Consider the following 18,956-nt stretch of genomic DNA (forward strand, 5'->3'; position numbering starts at 1 on the left):
TCATATATATGAGCTGATATTGCTTTTGCCGCAACCTTTTTTTAAAAAAAAAAAAAAATTAAAAGTATCCCCCCCCTCTCTCTCTCTCTCCATCTCTCGACGATGAGCTGAAATTAAGTGGATAAAGAAGTGGGCTGGGCTTCTAACTTTAACTTGGGCTCGGAGTTATGATCAGTATAATTGAGTCAAGGTTGGGCTCAGGGCGTAACCATTCTAAGTAATTGTACTTGATTTACGAACGGCCGATTTCGATTAATGCTGAAGGATCAGATCACCTTGTCTCCCGAGGTCCGTTTGAAATCTATGGATACCTTTTGTAATATTTCAGTATCCGTAAATAACATTATTATTTTTATTGTTAGAAGCTCTTATTATTTTATTTTTATAAAAATAACATTTGATTTATTATCGTTATTCTTATTTTCATAAAATTATCACGCAACGCAGCGCGGGCTCAGCGACACGGGCTGCCTGCGATTGTGCAGACAAGAGAGAGAGAGGATGAAGACCACACTCAATAGCAAAAGCCCTTTTCTTACTTCTGCTTCGACTTCAATTTGCAATCGATTCCCATTGAGATCCACCGAGTCCTTTGCCCTTTCAGAAACCCTCACCCTAATTCTGCTTTAGCTGCAAGTTCTCGTTCTCGGCGAAATGGTTTTGCTTCTCAAACCCTATGCAATTTTTATTTCTTCTGCTTTCTCGATGGTTTGCTTCTGAAGTATTAAATTCAGCATCTTATAACTCTAACTGTGATGGCTCAATGTGTTACATCTGTCTGAACTGATTTGGATGTACATCTGTCTGAATTGTTCAATGCTTGAAATTGAGTGGGCGCTTTTTTGTACTAATCTAAAAGCCTAAAAGGCATGATATTTCTTCTGAAAGCTTTCTAAATTCTTTGAATTATCTTTGTAAACATCATTAACCGCTTGAAGCTGCTTGATGTGTGTCGTATGACCAACGTCGGCATAGTCTTTATTGGGGAATTAATTGTATAATGTTTTTCACCTGAGGGAAAATGAAGTTCTAGGTACCTACGGAGTTTTTTTCTGAAGATTTTTATCTTGTATTAATTGTTTGTATTTTATTACTCTGCTTTTTGGAAGAGAAAACGTTCTTGTTTAATAACTAGCTAACCTACGACATTTCTTTTGTTACAAACTTCTAGGTACCCAATGAAGGGGATGTTGCAACAGAAAAGAGAAAGGCTGAAGACTATATTGTCACAAAAGAAAAGAAGACGAAGAAGAAGAAAAAGAAGCCAGTTGCTACTCCTCGTCCGGCATGCTCATGGGTGTACTTTAGGTAATGCTTAGTTTCCTTACAGTAGGGTCCACTATGTCTAAGCATATTCCTGTTTGGGTTATTTTTTCCAAACACTTTTACCAGAAAAATGATGTCTAAATCGATGTTGCAGCCGGGAGTTTATCAAGGAGTATAGTGCTTCCCATCCTGAGTCCTCTGGTCTTAAAGCTGTAAGCCTTTTGATTGACTTTCAAAATTGATTTGCAAATAGCAATGTGATGTTTTTTATTTTTATCTATTAGAAGGTCATTGATTGTAACCACTTTTTTCTGTTTCAGGCCACAAAGGCTGCATCGGATGCTTGGAAGTGTATGAGCTTTGAAGAGAAAGCAAAATACACTAATCATGCTCGTGAAGTGTGGGATAACTACTTGAGTACAACTCCTGCTCGCACCCCCAAGCCAAGGAAACAGGTAATGTATATTTATTGGTGACAGTTTTTCATCTGAGTTTGCGTCTGTTGAATTTTATGGCTTTATAATGCAGACTAAACTAGTCACAAGATGTTCTCCGGGACGTTTATTCAATGTGTTACAGCGCCTCACACCTGAGCAGAAGACTGCAGTGAAGAGCATGGGATTTGGCAGCCTCCTCGACCTAAGATGTAGGACACTCCGCCGTAGTTTGTGCCTATGGTTATTGGAGAGGTTCAACACTACAAGACGCAGCTTGGAGATTTGTGGTGAGAGGATTCCTTTATCTCCAAACGATGTGGAGCATGTGATGGGATTAGTAGCTAGTGGAAAAGATGTAGTGAACTCAGGGCCAGATGATTTAATCGCAGACTTACGTTATAGTTTCAATGCTACAAATCGTGGGATCTCAGTGCGACTTCTAGAGGAGCGACTGGCAGCTCCAGAAGCAGGAGAGGATTTTAAGAGGTCATTTGTCCTCTATGCCTTGGGCACTCTTTTGTCCCCAACAGCGAGGTTGGATGTCAGCCCATCATTCCTCCATTTTTTGACAAATATGGATGTTGTCCATCAGTACAACTGGGGAAAATTCTTGCTTGACCGGCTAGTTCGAGAAGTATCTCGCTTTCGTCAAGGGAAGCAAAGGGCAGTTGGTGGTTGTCTTTTGTTTCTCCAGGTAAACTAGATTTTTATCAGCTATTGCTTTATTTTTTACTTTATAATGTACTCATAAAAAAAAAATTTACTTTATAATGTATTGGTAAATCTTTCTAAAATTATATTTGTTTTCAGCTCTTTTACTATGAGAGCATCTCTGTTGATGGACCAGGTCCTTTGGCCACTGCAGTCGTTCCATGCTTGTCTTCATGGGGTGAGGAGGAGATTACTGAGAGAGAAAGACGAGAAAGAGAGCTAGGTGGTTATGGTTTAGGAGAGGTACATTAAAGTTTGCAATGTTTGACAGTATAGTATGTAGCATTTGTCATGATAACTGCCTTTTACAGGTGATCTGCAAGGAACGTTGTCTTGGCATGGAGCCCTCAGAGTGCAGGGATCAATTGGATTGCCCACCAGTACACAGCACAACCACCACGGTTGTGCCTGGCCCTACTTTTGGCCAGGAGGGGAATCAGGTAGTATTCATGGAATTGAGATTCTTGAGATATTGTTTTTTTAGTGTTTATTTGTGTTTTGTCTATTTGTAGGCTGACAAAGCAAAAATGAATGGGCAGATTACTATGCGTGAGGTAGCCTTTTTCTTTGTTTATCTTTCTTGAATTTACTTCCAATGTATTCTTTCACTTTCTTTCCTTTTTTTCTTTTTCTTTTTTTTTTTTCCCAAAAAAATAATTTTAAGAAGTGAGCTTGATCGATACAATTCTACAGGAAGATATGCCAATTCTTATCAGGAGTAAAGATGTGGTCTGTGGGGATATTGAGGTGGTTGTTGATTCAGTCAGAATGGCTTGCAGGAACAGAGAGTATGGGTGCAATGAAACAGTGGATTACATTAACAACTTCCATGAAGAAACATGCACTTACGCTCCATGTTCATGCCCGCTGCCAGATTGCAACTTTGTTGGTTCAACTGATCAGTTGTCACTACACTTCAGCAGTAAACATTGGGATTCTGGAAGGCGCTTCAGGTATAATGTGCCGTTGGCCGTCTCCTTAAGGATGAAGGAGCAATTCCTTGTTCTTCAAGCAGAAGAGGATGGTGTTCTTTTTCTCCTCAACAAGAGTGTTGAAAGTATTGGGAACACGGTCATGTTAACCTGTGTTGGGCCAAGCTCTTCAAAGGCAAGGTTCTTGTATGATCTTGTATCGGTAAGAGGAAGCAGCTGTTTGAGATTAAAGTCAGTGACGGAGAATTTTCCTGAACGATTAGAAGGTTTTCCGCCAATGGATTTTCTTCTAATTCCATTTCTTTATATTAGTTGTTCTGGGCATATCAACTTGGAAGTCTGTATATGGAATTCTACAGATATTGATGCTGACTGTCCTTAATTAGCATATAACTTGCAATGAAATACGATACCTCTCTCTCTCTCTCTCTCTCTCCAGTTTTTTCATTCAATTTTTTTTTTTAAAATTTTAAAAGATATATACAATATGCAGACTTTACTGTTCGTGAGAAAAATTTAATGTTGTGAATTCAAGTATTTGCACTCAAATATGAGACGACATTAGTATTTTTTATTATTTGTTTTTATTTTTTATTTTTATGACAGCTTGGCTAGTTACACGGATTAAACAAATAGAAAATACAAAGAAATTAAAAGGAAAAACTCACCCAAATAGAAGAAAGCAAAAGCGAAAACTGGACAACAGTGAACAAAATAGAATGTAGCCCCAGCTAGGTTTACCGGCGGTAGAGTTGGGCTTATCTCACATTCTCAAACTGGGCTTAGCCAGGCTTTAAGGTGATGTGAGCCCAATTAAGCCAACCAGCATAATAGCCCTTTTCGGTCTTGCGCTGTTCTGGAACAGAACATTCACATGAAAATGTGGAAGTAGCAGAAAACCCACGTACAGTACACACACACACGCTCATTAACTACTCGATGCAGATTGTTTCTTGAAGGCGAATATCTATAAGAACTACTTCATATATAGTTAATTGTTAATGTCACATGCTGCATGCGTTCATTAATCGATGAAAGCAAGCTGTCAGTTACGGTCTGGATCCAGATCATAAGTAGGCATGGTTTCGCCACTACAAGAGAAGTGAGCTTTTGTGACCAAAATTTAATGACCAAAATGACTATTTCCCACGATTTTCGTAGGACATAGTCCTTTTGGTCACAAAAGTTTGGTCACAAATGCTCACTTCTCTTGTAGTGCGCGTTTATCGCACCTTCACGAATGTGACTGATCAGAAGATTTAGTGTAATATTTGCAGCTAGCTCATGCATGCAGATGATGATAATGATTGTGTTTTGGAATGGCTTCCAAGTAATTGAGCCTTTTATACGCGGCTAGTAAAGTTGTCATCAGTTCCCTGCACTTGTCCATGACTTGTCTTCGGTTGGAAATCATGCATACATAAAGGTTAGCTTTCTCCAAGGTGATCATGTTCTTAATTACGGGCTTATCTTCACACATGCATGCAGTTTATGATCAATGTCGGCTTATGGAGACTACTTGAAAATATCAGACTGATAAATCTTGAAGATAATATGCATTACGGCCTTGGGATTAGAAATGAGAAAAGTGAAACTCAGTCTTGAGAAAATAGTTGATCTTGCTGAAGTCCAGACTCCAGATAACCATTACCTGTAAAGTTGGGCATAAAACCATTTCATTCTGGAGAAATAACATAGATATATTGAGACAACAAAAAAATATTAAAAAAAAAATGTAAAAACCCTATAAAGGGCCAGAAATCGATCACTCGGCGAGAATATCACACATCATCTTCGTATTTCATGTTTCTTGTTATATATCTAGCTGTTCTTTGGCGATTAATGGAGAAAAATAATGTGAAGCATAACACAGTACTACTACTACTGCGCGCATAATAATCAGCTTCAAGATACTTTCGCTCTTTTTGAGCATTTTATACATATGTTATCTGTTTCGAGTTTTCTATCACAATTTCATCTTTGACGATGTTTTATGTTTTATCTAACTGATGGTTTAGATTTTAAAGGGATTGAAAGTTCTGAGGCGGCCATAAATTAACCAACTTCTATTGACATAAAAAAAGGGGGGGGGGGGGGGGGGGGGGGGGGGGGGAGAGAGAGAGAGAGAGAGAGAAAGGTTTTGCAGCATACAGCAACGTTACAAAGAAGTCTGAAAACTTGAGTCATAGCTCGTGATTTTAGGAGATTCTCTTTTGTGAAAATAAAGGGAACATCGCTGAAAAGTATTAGTTCCAACTTTCTAGAGATAGGGACTGAACACAGTTATATAATCTTGTTAACACTAGCCACTGCCATGTAAACCCGTGGCCTAGCCAATGCATGCCAGAAGAAAGTAGAAAAAAAGAATTATAAATTAAAGATAAATAATAATGTTTTACAGATCTACTAAATCGTAATGATTATGTATATTCCCCCTCATCCCCATTTAGAAAATGATCAAGAAAAATACCTGAATTGATTCTCCCCAAAGAGAATCTGATCATCAAGTATTATATTAATAAATGATTAAAGGATTGAGAATATAATATAAATAATTATATATATATTTTTTATAATTTAAACTTTTGAAATAAGTGGTTATTTCATATGGTATCTAAGTAGAAATTATGAATTTGAATTCTAATTTTATATTTTATCTTATTGAATTAAATATTTCATGTGTTGTGCTCACCCATTGAAGAAAAATCCAACCCACAAATGAGGAAGGATGTTAATGATATGATACAAATAATTATATCTACCTCAATCACGCTTTATCTTATTTAATTAAATATTTCGTCTGATGGACTCATTCATTGAAGGGGAATCAAGTTCATACATAAAAGAAAGCGTCAAGAATATAATATAAATAATTAAATCCATCAATTTCAATTAATTTAAACTATTAAGATAAATGATGATTTTACATGGAGATACAAGCTGATGGTGAATCATGGGAAGTTCCAACAAACACTCTATTATGTGAATAGTATTGAATTAATTTGAAAATAGTAATGAAATAACAATGATTTGAGTCGCACTCGCTACTGTATCGAAAGTCCAACACCAATATATCGTATCCTCACATGAGCAGTAGTATTATAGGTTGAAATGGGTAAATACTGCATGCTTTCTGTTTGAATTAGTATGTGTTAGAACAACTGTTGATCGAGGGCTTACTTAATATTTGACATTATATAGTAATTAGTACAAAAACGCAATGAACTCAAATTAAAGTGGTGTTGCCTTTCATTATCTCTAGCCACATTGTTTATAGAACGATACCATCATACCGGACCCATTTTGTAGACACGCTGTTCTGCACGATATCGTTTTTTTTTTTAAAATACAAGAAGGCACTACTTCTTATCTTATATATATAGTCTTCCCAGGGCATCACATATTTGCATACTCTCTCTCTCTCTCTCTCTCTCTCTCTCAAGCAAAAGAGAAAGAAAATGGGTGCTCTTGATTACCTCTCCAACTTTTGCATTGTCACCAGCACAAGGAGCAAGCGCAAACCAATGCAGGTACTGATCACTAGCACCAACCGATTAACCTTTTAATACTTGGATACTTAACTCTGTTACAGTCTGTCAGCTGGAGATAAATCTCTCTCCCTCTCTCTCTCTTCCATTTTCTTCTGTAGTCTTTTTTTAATTAAGTTGAAGGTGATATATGTCTTCTTTTGCAGACCGTTGAAATTAAAGTCAAAATGGATTGTGATGGCTGTGAGAGGAGAGTTAAAAATGCTGTTACTTCCATGAAAGGTCTTTTTGTGCAGCTCTTGCTGATCTCTCCCCCCATCTGCGTGGAGTGTGTGTGGGTGTGGATGTGTTTCTCGTTTCCTTCATTTCATGAGTTGCATATCAGATAAGCAACCCTGAAACAAGAGTTATAGTATCATATATATAAGAAAAGATCATAAACGCATGTTTTAGGCTGAGATCCACATACATACATAAAAGACAGAAACATGAATCTTTGGTAGAAATGCAATCATGATCATCTTTCAACTTTTGAAACTTTTTTGTTGCTGTTCTTCTTTTGATCAGCCCGGACGGCCAGCGGGCAGTTTTAAGTCCTTAAAAACCAAGGGCTTCGCTTCCGTCCGTTATAAAATATTAAAAAGAGTTTTGTTATGTATAAGCAAAATCGCTTACTAATCTGCATATTAATATTAATTATTTCATATTCAAAATTTAAATTAGTATTATTTTTAATAAAATCTATTTTTTAATCAATCACATTAGATTGATACACATATTATTACACAATTGTGCTTGCAACTAGATTTTTTCTATTAAAAACTGCATTAAACATCCGTTTCTGTATACCCGTACGTTGCAAGTGAAAATCCAAGACTAGTAGATAAACAGTTCTTGTCTCTTCCTTTCTGATCTTTCATATATATTCATAGACCTGGGGTTAGTTTTCACAGGGACTAACCACTACTCATAACTACTTATAAATTCCTCTCCAATTCGAATTTTCAGGTGTAAAATCTGTGGAGGTGAACCGAAAGCAACACCGGGTAACAGTCAGTGGCTATGTGGAACCAAATAAGGTGTTGAAGAGAGTAAAGAGTACTGGCAAGAGAGCTGAATTTTGGCCTTACATTCCCCAACATCTAGTATACTATCCTTATGCATCTGGAGCCTATGACAAAAGGGCACCATCCGGCTACGTCAGAAACGTTGTGCAAGCTTTACCGGCATCGAATGCTGCGCCTGCTGCTGAGGAGAACATTGTCTCATTATTCAGTGATGATAATGTGAATGCATGTTCCCTCATGTAATTAGAATTAACTTCACAAGTCATGATTACTCTAAACAATTAAATTATAAATGAAGTGGTTCTAGCTTCATGATGATCTAGGCATGCAAGATCCACCGTTAATTTTAGGTACCATTCTCTCGAGCTTAAGCAGCAGTACTGATTGATCAGACAAATTACGATCTAAGTATGCATGTATGCAACTATATATATATAGTCATAATTTATGACTACATTAAGTTAATTTGTCGAAGCAGAATATATTTTAAAGGGAAAATATATAATATAATATATAGTTATAATAAGAACATAATTATGATTTAATTAGAAAGATCGATCCTTATCAAAGGAAAACTCCTTATATATACCTTTAGATTCATAATTAATGGCTCCCATTATGCGTGACAAATCCATTCTTTTACAATGAAGTCGGCTAGATTAATACAGGCGGCCATGCGCATGGCTAGCTAGAGCCTATATATTCAAGCATGTTATATATTATAAGGTTATATGTCCGTTTTGATCATCTTAACCCTCCAAACGCCGTCGATCTGTCTAAGATTCTCGTTGCCTACCACGCACACTAGAGATAAAATATATACTTATATTTATATATAATTATGTCCAACTGGATGGCATTGATGATCATCAGATAATGCATGTAATATTAATTGATATGATCATACATATATATAGTGGAATATATTTTAAAAGCAACATTCATTATTAAATCAGTTCAATATATATTAATTAGCTGGGACTAGTACTGATCCAGCTTTAATTTAATTGGAATCTTGAACAATATATATATGCGGAGAGCTGAAGTTGCTTGATTAAGCGGAACAAAATTTAGAGATCAATACGATCATCCTGATCATATATATACCTTCATCCGATCCTGATCATATATATAACTTCACATGCAAGCTAGAAGGGACAGAAAATCATGTTCGGAGTTATATATGATATTCCTGTATTATATATATATATATATATATGACAATATATATAATTAATTAATTAATTGATGGTTATAAATTCCCTCTAGCTCAATGTTATTTGAACCCTTTGTAGCTGACAATCTCTAGTATACCGCGGGATGTTAATTACACTAATTTTTCATATGTATTATGCAATAATATCCATCCAATTGTTGATCACCCGCAAGTTCAGGTGCTGATCATCATCATCTAACATAATATATATTATATATAGGAAAATTCTATACATTACACTATCATTCTATTCTTATCGGCCTACTATGTAAAATATGGTATATTTATCACCATTGGATAATTCTTTATCATGATTTAATAAATATGTCACACCTTAGATAGTGAGATAAAAATAAGATAGAATTATAGAGTATAACATTACTCATACGCATATACATATAATACATATACATATACATACATATATATATATATACAGAATCTCTGATGATGATATTTTGTGTGCCTAAAGGTACAATGTATGCTACTAATTAATAATCCTCAATTTCAACGGCATATCCCTAAGTTTCGGCTTTAATGTTAATGGCATGACGTACGTATGTAATACTCAATTTCAAACTGAATCTAGTGATGATCGATCATATGCCAACTTTAATGATCTTATCCCAAGATCGATGTTATATATATATATATATATGTATGTATGTATGTATAGATCATTAACTGCGTTAAACGAAAACGATAAGAAACATTAGCTTTTTAATTATCTGCCTAAAGTTTTTATACTATCGATGAATATCTTTGGCTGTACTCTAATTATATATTACCCAATATCAAAGCGCGCAAACGCCGCCAAGATGAAATATTTAAAGAATAAAGTGAATCATCAATATATATATCTCGAGGCCTTCGATCGGCCAATCTTTGCCCCCATGTCTCCGCTCAGCGCGCATGATCACTGCAAAATAATGGAGTAGACAGATTCATTAATTTATCCACTTAAGGCCAAAAGAAGGAGAATGATTACCGGGAGCACCAACCTTTGCCTAATTATTATATATATATATATATATATATATAAAAGCAATCTTCTAGTACTAAATGATCAGTGGCCTTCTCTTTGGTGCTTTGGATCATTTCAATCAAAAGAATCCACTGCTTAAAAACTCAATTTTTTCTTTTTCTTTCTATAAGACTTACACTACGTTTGAATTTTGAGATGATTAATTGAATTGAGTTATAAATAGTAATATTTTATACCTTCTATTGATATATATTTAACTTTTTTAAATTAAGACGTATTTAATTTTTTAAATTGAAATATGAATGAAATATGTTAAGATGAGTTTAATTTTTTTTATAAAAAATTTAAAAAATAATTAATTTTATTAATATTTAATTTGAGATGAATTAAATAAAAATATAAAGTATAAAAAGATCTTTTGTATCTTGGCATTCTAAACTGATCAATATCTAATCCAGAAAGTTCTATGTTTTGATTTGTTTAATGTCACCGATTTAATGTTAGGGAATAATTGCTAGCAAAAAGCATTTTTCGCAGATCTTATATATGCTTGGATCGCTAGCTTGATAACATCTGTCAAATGCTCGGCCGTCCGCGCTCCATCCTTTGCAGGGAGACCTGTTGATCATGTGCTTCTCCGAGGCATACTCATGTACAGACGTCGTAAAATATCTGCACGCCTCTGAGCACGAAAGTTAGACGTTGCATGAAAGGCGTATGATATATACGGTACGACATGCAACAAAGTATTGTTTCACGAAGAAAGAAGTTTTGCTCGCGAAACGCTACCAAGTTCTTCCAGTACTAGAGGCGGACTTATTAGCTAAAGATGTTTTGCTTGCTGAATTTGCTTCTGGTGTACATACGTACCCAAGAATCATCAAAATTTTCAAACGGCTGATGACATGGGTTCTGCATCTCGATCGTTTTTTCTCACACTAGACGGCTTTTGTTGTTAATTCTAATATTGGAGGAATATTTGAGTACTCATGTAGTGAATTATAACAAAAATTTAATTCATACCTTTTTTAAAATGTTAGACTTTTGATGTAAAAAGATCTGAGTCAAATGATGTTGAGTTATTAGATTACATGTTGATGACGTTAAAATACCTTGAGGTGACAAATCAGCATAAAGATGTCAGGACATCATGATTTTTTCCTGATTGAAGTAATTTTGGATACATTTCGGTATTCTGACCATAATTTTAGTTACGAGTATCTGAATCGTGCATATGATCCTAATTTCAAAAGCTCTTTTTGGCACGAATGTCATGGTCACCTATTATGCTCAGTGTGCATATTTTTTTAGCCCAAAATCTACTGTTTTCCTCTCCAAATCCATAATTTTAGTTTTTTTTTTTTAAAATTTATTTTATGTCTTTTACAATAATATTTCATTTAAAGTTTAGGAAATGATTAGGAACTCGATTTGAGCTAGATTTTTGACAAATTACTTCTTTAATTATGTATTTTCTTTTAGTGTGATTATTGAGATTATTTTTGTTAAAATTATGATATTATTGATCCATTTTCAACTATTACGTACAATCCGGCTTGTAAGTTGATTTCGACATTATTAGATTTTGATAATTTCAAATTGAACATAAGAATTGTTTTTTATATGTTTTGGACGATTCTCTTATCTTTCCTTCTTGTGAAGTAAATGTTGAAACTAGCTTGCTGCAGAATAATTTCTATTATATATGTCCGGCGTCAACTTTCTAATGATAAATGTATTGGATATTACTATCTAACCATTGATGTTTTTTGCAAGCTCAAGGGGCTCTTTAATTCACTAATGCTTTCATGTCTACGTATTCAAGGGCAAAAGATCAGAATATTAGCGCTATCTTCGAAATATTGTAAACTGCTATATATGAAAAACTCAAAAGTCAGAAGTCTCGATCCATGAACTTAAATGATGAAAACAGAGTTCAATTGCATGGGTGTATTCCTTGCAACTCGAGCCTCTCTCTCTCTCTCTCTCGATATATATATATATAATCTGGAAATGCAAAGACTTGAACCGCCTAATATGTAAATTAAACTCGATCGGATGCTTAGATGAATCGTCTATATATATATATATATATTCGTGTGTGTTCGGAGGTCATGTCGAAGTCTCTCCTATAAAGATGATGGTTTAGCTTTTAATTTTCGAATCTCTAAAGCCTAACCTCCCCATGCTTTGGGCAAACGCACTTTTCCTCATTTTCCCAAAGTGTGTTTCTTCCATATTTATCCGTTTTTGGGGCCACCAGATGCACAATGTCATAAAAAGTAAGCATCTCTACCCCCAAAAACCAATTCAAAAGAAGGCCTTTATTTTGAGGAAATCGTTGCCCTTCCCTTTTATTCCCACTATATTTTTTTTTTTTTTGGTAAAGCAAAAGATCATCCAGCTGATATTTACTGATCAATTTTAGAGTCTGATCTATATATATATATAGAAGATATCTTTCACATGATGGTCATACCAATCTATGATTCTGATCATTTTCTTCTTCCTTGTTTTGCATTTATAATTCACGTAGTACTTATGTTTCGTTATAAAGATAATAACTATTTGAAGCCACCTCGTTTGTAACTGATCACTAAGGACATCAAGTACTTAAAATATATTTTTTACAGTAATTCAGGAGAAGTACTTCTTCGGTGATTCAGTTCTTGCATTTTGGACAATATCCCTCAAAATATTTCAATAGTTGCTCAAGCCTTTAAAGACCAAAAAGGGCAGCACATTGGACAAGTGCAGGTGAATGTCTGTCTTTAGTGGTGACAACTGACAAGAAAAGGAAGCAATCAAATGGGAATGAATTCCGCAAATGGGCAGTAGGACTAGGACTTGGTTCCTTCACCTAAACCATGCGACCATCATGAGAAAATTGTGTACGGTATTTGGTTGGCAGAAAGAAATCTTCAGTGCATGACTAAATCCGGCAGACACATGGGCTATGCCTGTCAAAAGAGTTGTCTCTGAGACTTTGAGCCTTGTCAAATCACAATTCACACCTTCCAAACTCTCTCTCTTTCTAGCAGAGATCTTATGTGGGGGTCCTGCTCTGCCATAGCTCTGCACAGTGTTGGACTTCCCAACTATTTTGATCTACCCGATAGTGTTTCACAAGTGGTTATTAAATAGAAAAGAAAAACCGTAGATAAAGAAGAAAATAGGCAAGAAACAGTTTCAGATTTCTCCATTTTAAGCAACAAGCACGGTGGAAAATGTCATCAAATGAGTTTGAGTTCTTAAAGATTGAGGTCCCTCCTACCTCTAGCTATTTTTGTTTTTTGTTTTTTTAATCTCTAAAGCATCTTTTTATTTCATATTTTTAGCTTTACTATTATTTCTCATTAACTTTTACTTCCTTTTTGTGTTGAGTTTGATTCCTTCTTTCCTTTCACAGAAATACATTCTGAAAGTGCATATGAATTGCCAAGGGTGCATGCAGAAAGTGAGGAAACTCCTCCAGAAAATTGAAGGTACTAAAATTTGAATATACACAAAGTTTCTTTACGTTTGTAACAATCTCATTTTCTATTGGAGATTGCTTCATTTTTGTGGCATTATCACGTGTTTCTTACTGATTGAATCACATGAGAATGAGCAAGAGTATTTATGGGACATTCAGGAAAAGTATAAAATGGATACATACAGTCAAACAATCACATAATATATATATATATATATATGTATATATGTTCATGCGAGCATTCAGTAATCCTTACAAGCTGTAGACCAAATCAAAATATTGATTTTCACTATTGCATCTTTGGTGCTGATAATGATGATATTCTATCTCTGGCTGTGTCCTGGAGAGTCGATAATCTCTCCTCGCATGTGATGTTGGACTATCTCCAAGTGAACAGGTGATGATGCTTTCACTCGGCTATTTATTCCTTTAATTCTTTAGATCTCTTTCTTCCTGGTTTTCATTTTCTATTGTGTAAAAGGAATAATTGTGTTAGTCATTCTTTTTGAACACAAATAAGGCCCCGTTTGTTTACACATGTGAGATGAGATGTTTTAAATAATAATGAATAAAATATTATTATAATATAATTTTATAATATTAATTTTGTATTGAGATTTGAAAAAGTAAAATTATTTATTATATTTTGTATGGAAATTTAAAAACCTTGTAATGATGAGTTGAGATGAGATAGATTTTTTGATTTTATGTAACCAATTCGGATAAATAAATAAACAAGCAACGGAAAGGATTATAAATAAGTATATCGAGTTTGAATTTTTTGGGACTCTCTTAAGTTTCTTTTTGTTTTCCTCCTCGCCTCTTTCTTGGTCTCTCTCTTCTGATTTTTTTATTTTATTTGATTTTTCTTGTTTTATTTGCTTATTTATTTACATTTGGTACTGGATTCAGGTGTTTATCAAGTAAGCATAGATGCAGAAGAGCAGAAAGTCACCGTAACAGGTAGTGCGGATCCTGCTGCATTGATCAATAAGCTGGTCAGATCTGGTAAACATGCAGTGCTTTGGTTTCCAAGTTCCCAAAAGATACAAGCCAAATTAACCGATGATGACAATAACCAGAACCAAACTCAATATCTGACTAATGGTCTAAATCCCTACAAAGATCATCACCTCCTCCCCAACTTCTTAGGCAGAGAAGATGTTGAGTCGGCATCTGACTGGAATTTTAATCAGAGGAGGGAAACTGAGGCAATGATAGATGGTGAATTCGATCAAAATTTGATAGCAGCAATGCAAAATGTAGGCCTGGGTGAGGATGGAGTCACAATTGGCAATCACGATGAAGTGGAAAACAGCATGTCACCAGTAAGCAGCCTTGCAGGTTTTCATCACAATGGTGCTGGCTTTGTTGGCTTAGGAGGTCATGAATTTGGCCGTGGGTATCAGGATATTTCTACAGGGTTTAAGACTTACGTGTACGACTATCCATCTTCGATGATGATGACCAATGGGCAGGGGTACCCCGACAGCTATCCACCTACAGCGATGATGAACATCAACCTACAAGACAGAAACACGATCGACAATAAGATGATAAATGACAATGTGTACATGAATCAACCCTGGATGGCAAATCATAATCTTCGATAGTTCCCATTTGCCACAACTCTTAATACCACTTCGTTTTAGTAGTCTCTAGAAGTAACCTGATTTTATGTTTGAGAACTTTACGAACTCTATAATTCGTAGTGGTTGATGTCACCAGTGATACTGTTATCAGAATGTTTTCTACCTGATCTTTTACATTTCTTGAGCAAAAACTACGGACTGTTATCTTTGGCATTAGATAGAATGAACCACCTTTTGCCATAGTTCAAATCCATAGGATTTTTTTTTGCAGACAATAGAATATGGTGTATAATCCAGATTTTTTTGAGATCAATGCCTTTTTTGCTCAACTTAGAAGGAAATTTGTCGAGTTCAATTTGATTGGTCTTCCGTAATGCAAGTTGTTACCATATAACAATCAAAAAACAGATATAACAAAAGAACAAATTGTTTAGCCATTAATAAGTGGAGTGAACAATTATCATTTTGGAGGCCAATCTTCTGAACTATAGCAATTCAATGACTATTGATTTAAACATTAGAAAGACGATTCTAAGAGCAAGCATAAAGCAACAGCGCAACACACGTACTTGCCGAAAGGAAACAATTACAGCTTAACGCTTCTGTGCTTTCCTCCGTCTAGATTGTGCCTTCTGCCACTTCTTTCTTGAAACTAATTTATTCTTCGGCTTCAGCTTTAACTCAGGTGAGAACTTATAATTTGGATCTCTCATTCGTGCTTGAATGTCCTTGAAAAACTGCATATTCAATTTCTTCGGCCCTCCCTGTCTAAGCTCCGCATACTCTGGTCCCGAAACAATATTTTCAAACGCTCCAATGAGAATGTCTAAATCACTCATGACCTCCCAAACATTGGTGTAACGCCCATCTGGCCCTTTCTTCAATTTTTTCAAGGCATTCTCAACTGCAATTTTCCTAGCTTGCTTTCCTGGAGACAACTCTTCCAGTCCATCTTCAGCTTTCAATACTTCAGAAAGTGTTCGATATTTAGGCATTTCTTCAAACTCAAACAATTTATCTATATACTTGTCACTACTTTCATTTGGGTGGGCTTCTGTGGGAATATCATTATCATCATCGCCTTCACTACCAGTCCAAAGCGTTTTCTCCTCATCACTCCCAGACCACACACTTCTTAATTCATCACTGTCATCAGCATCAATTAGGTCAGAGTGTTCTTTTGCCTGTTGTCTCACTCTCCGAATTTCCTCTTCAAGACGACTTTTGGGATCTTTTTCATCATTGTTTTCATCTTCACTTCCTGTCCATAGGCTAGTATCTTCTTCCATCTCTTTCTTCCAAGCTTTTCGGAATTCCTCATCACCTGGCTTTTCATTGCCAAAAAGAGCATAATGTTTGCGTCCACGAGCATATGATCGTGATCCTGCAAAAGAACAATGGCAGAAAATACTAAACTAAATCCTTGTTTGAACTGTGAATCAGAATCAAAGAAAATGACATTATGACAGAAATCCCTTCATGTAATTTGTTGCAAAGAACACTATACTGCGTCTGTATTATTGAGCATGGTGCATCTACTTTACTAGATAAAAATCATATCTTTATTCTCTGCTTCTCTCTCTACCAACCTTCAAATACCTGACCAGGACTGGCAATATATACTATTCTGGATAAGAATCAAAGAATTAGTTGAGTTGTTCATAATAGCAACCTGGATAACGAATTACTTCCAACCATAAAAAAGATAAAATGAAGTTCCAGCATTCGTAAGCAATCAACATTTAATGGCGCATTACCTTTCAAAGACATATCTTATCTACTGGCACTTAAATAAGTTAAACTATTAGGCTCTTAACAAACTAAGAACTCAGAGGTCCAAAAGAAAAAACTGGAGACCACTTGTCACAACCACTCGAACCAAGTTAGTTCATGACGTAGATTTTTTCCAAAACCTACTCTACTAGGCAATATAATCAGCCGTTAGACAGTTTTTCACGAAACCTAAAAACTTTAACAATGATAGACACTTAAAATGATAACAGAATCCAAAACCCACAGGGATGCACACAATGAGAGGTTGGTCCTAAAGCCTCGTCTATTTACACTGTTAAAGTTACATTACAATTGTTGAACGGGCAACTTTCAAAGCAACCAATAAAATGTTATCATATCAGGACTTTGTACAAGTACACGAACTACGTGACATAGCATCACAAGCTTTCAGTAATGAGTTCACCAACGACCATAACCTCTTAACGAATCTTTTGCAAAAAATTGTAACCCCAAGGTGGTTGGCCTATAACAACGGTATGACTCCGCCAGGTTTATTAATAAATTGGAGTCTTCTTATACATATATCTATATATGTATATATTGCACAACGACAACTATGAGAATCATAAAAAACGGCGACATCATAAAAGCAAGAAGCCACCAAATGAGAAAACTTTGAAATGCAAAAGCGAACCTTGAAAATTTGGGCAAAACCCAAAATTAATGCGATATTTTGAACCGCTTCCAGCTGAATCATAGATAGTCTTTAATCTGAAACAGAGAACGATATGGGTTTTCTCAGATTTCATCCAGAAACCATGCAAACAAAGATTACAACCAGTGTATAAAATGGAGCTGAAAGAGAAAAAATAAAAAAATAAAAAAATTCTACTTTAGCTCGTGCTGGCAGACATATAAAGGACAAAAGAGAAGAAAAATCTAACCTTGGAGAAGATGAAGGTTGAAAATGGGATTTTGAGACTTTGCAAAGAGATGGGAGAAGGGAAAGGCGGGAACCGAGTCTGCGGGCCATCACTCGCAGAGCAAAGGACTGTTATACGTTCGTAAGTGTTGACCTGTGTTAATTGACCGTTCTGCATAGAGGACTGGGAGTCGGACTGTCGGAGCGACTTGGTGCCGATTTCTTGAAGATTCGAGTCCGACCCACAAATATGTAATACTAATACGGTACAATGAGCTTCCCAGAAAAATTCTGATCATACTTTTTCTAATGAAATAACTTATGTTGATTGTTGATACCTTTTCGGTCGGGTGGGCAACAGTTGGTCTTATGACTGGCCTAATATGGCATTATGACATTAAAGGAACCTGTGAAGTATGACTTGAATGAATAATAGTTATTTTATTTTTAAGTTGATTTGTAAAGGATATCATCTTACTATATTTCAATAGTGAGATTTGAGTTGTAATATTTAAATTAAAAAAAAAAATTAAATTATATCATGTAAGTTCTTTATTAGATGTGTCGACTTATAAATACAGAATAAATTATAAAAAATAATAGATACATATTATTAATATGATTGGCATCTTAGAGAGAGAATCCACTGCAAATATGTAAAGGATTAGCTCTCAACTCTAATTTTGACTTTATTTTAAGGAAAACAGATGAAGAGAGAGGAAGAAGACCATGGCTCTGAAGAAGGAGAAGAAGCAATCCAAGCAATATGCCATTACATACTTTTATCTTCACTTCTCGTATTGTGTTTATCTTTTCTTCAATATCTTAGGCTTTCATTGTTATGTGACCTAAGATTAGGTCTTGTCTTTAACAATATGTAACTGCGTTATAAACTTCTTTCCTCTTATAATAGATCAAGACTTAGAAATTATGTTTGATTGATTTTTTTTTTTAAAAAAAAATTAATATTTGTAGTCGTGAATGTACAAACGCTGTATAATTATTTTTAAAAAAATAAATAAATATGAAAAAAAAAATTAATAGTAGGTCTCATTCTTTTCAAAACAACTACACGAAACTTGCGCACTCTACGACCTATGTAACATTACTTTTTTGAGCAACCATTTCCAA

General features: G+C 35.1%; 4 protein-coding genes across 5 annotated transcripts; 3 read left to right on the forward strand and 1 right to left on the reverse strand.

Annotated features, from left to right (window-relative positions):
- The first annotated feature begins 408 nt into the window (after positions 1-408).
- On the forward strand, positions 409-3,774 carry LOC122307861. Of its 2 annotated transcripts, none has more exons than XM_043120973.1 (9): positions 409-657; positions 1,172-1,308; positions 1,421-1,478; positions 1,587-1,721; positions 1,795-2,397; positions 2,514-2,657; positions 2,726-2,854; positions 2,954-2,968; positions 3,108-3,774. In XM_043120973.1, the coding sequence occupies exons 1-9, from the start codon at positions 655-657 to the stop codon at positions 3,726-3,728; spliced, it is 1,845 nt and encodes a 614-aa protein (XP_042976907.1). In that variant the 5' UTR covers positions 409-654; the 3' UTR covers positions 3,729-3,774. The 2 variants fall into 2 exon arrangements, with proteins under 2 accessions (XP_042976907.1, XP_042976906.1); XM_043120972.1 differs by having other exon boundaries at positions 410-657; positions 2,927-2,968.
- Positions 3,775-6,767: 2,993 nt separating this feature from the next.
- Positions 6,768-8,231, forward strand: LOC122307862 (heavy metal-associated isoprenylated plant protein 21). The gene is made up of 3 exons (XM_043120974.1): positions 6,768-6,876; positions 7,041-7,116; positions 7,843-8,231. Exons 1-3 carry the CDS (start codon positions 6,805-6,807, stop codon positions 8,142-8,144), a joined length of 450 nt encoding a protein of 149 aa, XP_042976908.1. The 5' UTR covers positions 6,768-6,804; the 3' UTR covers positions 8,145-8,231.
- A 4,844-nt stretch (positions 8,232-13,075) lies between these two features.
- On the forward strand, positions 13,076-15,336 carry LOC122306621. Its single transcript, XM_043119053.1, has 3 exons — positions 13,076-13,365; positions 13,512-13,587; positions 14,490-15,336. The coding sequence occupies exons 1-3, from the start codon at positions 13,330-13,332 to the stop codon at positions 15,188-15,190; spliced, it is 813 nt and encodes a 270-aa protein (XP_042974987.1). The 5' UTR covers positions 13,076-13,329; the 3' UTR covers positions 15,191-15,336.
- Positions 14,529-18,199, reverse strand: LOC122306620. Its single transcript, XM_043119052.1, has 4 exons — positions 17,848-18,199; positions 17,598-17,674; positions 15,739-16,553; positions 14,529-15,100 (listed from the first exon to the last, which is right to left on the reverse strand). Exons 1-3 carry the CDS (start codon positions 17,934-17,936, stop codon positions 15,763-15,765), a joined length of 957 nt encoding a protein of 318 aa, XP_042974986.1. The 5' UTR covers positions 17,937-18,199; the 3' UTR covers positions 14,529-15,100; positions 15,739-15,762.
- Positions 18,200-18,956: the final 757 nt, after the last annotated feature.

This window comes from Carya illinoinensis, chromosome 4, assembly GCF_018687715.1.
Source record: "Carya illinoinensis cultivar Pawnee chromosome 4, C.illinoinensisPawnee_v1, whole genome shotgun sequence".
In the NCBI taxonomy this organism is placed as follows: Eukaryota; Viridiplantae; Streptophyta; class Magnoliopsida; order Fagales; family Juglandaceae; genus Carya; species Carya illinoinensis.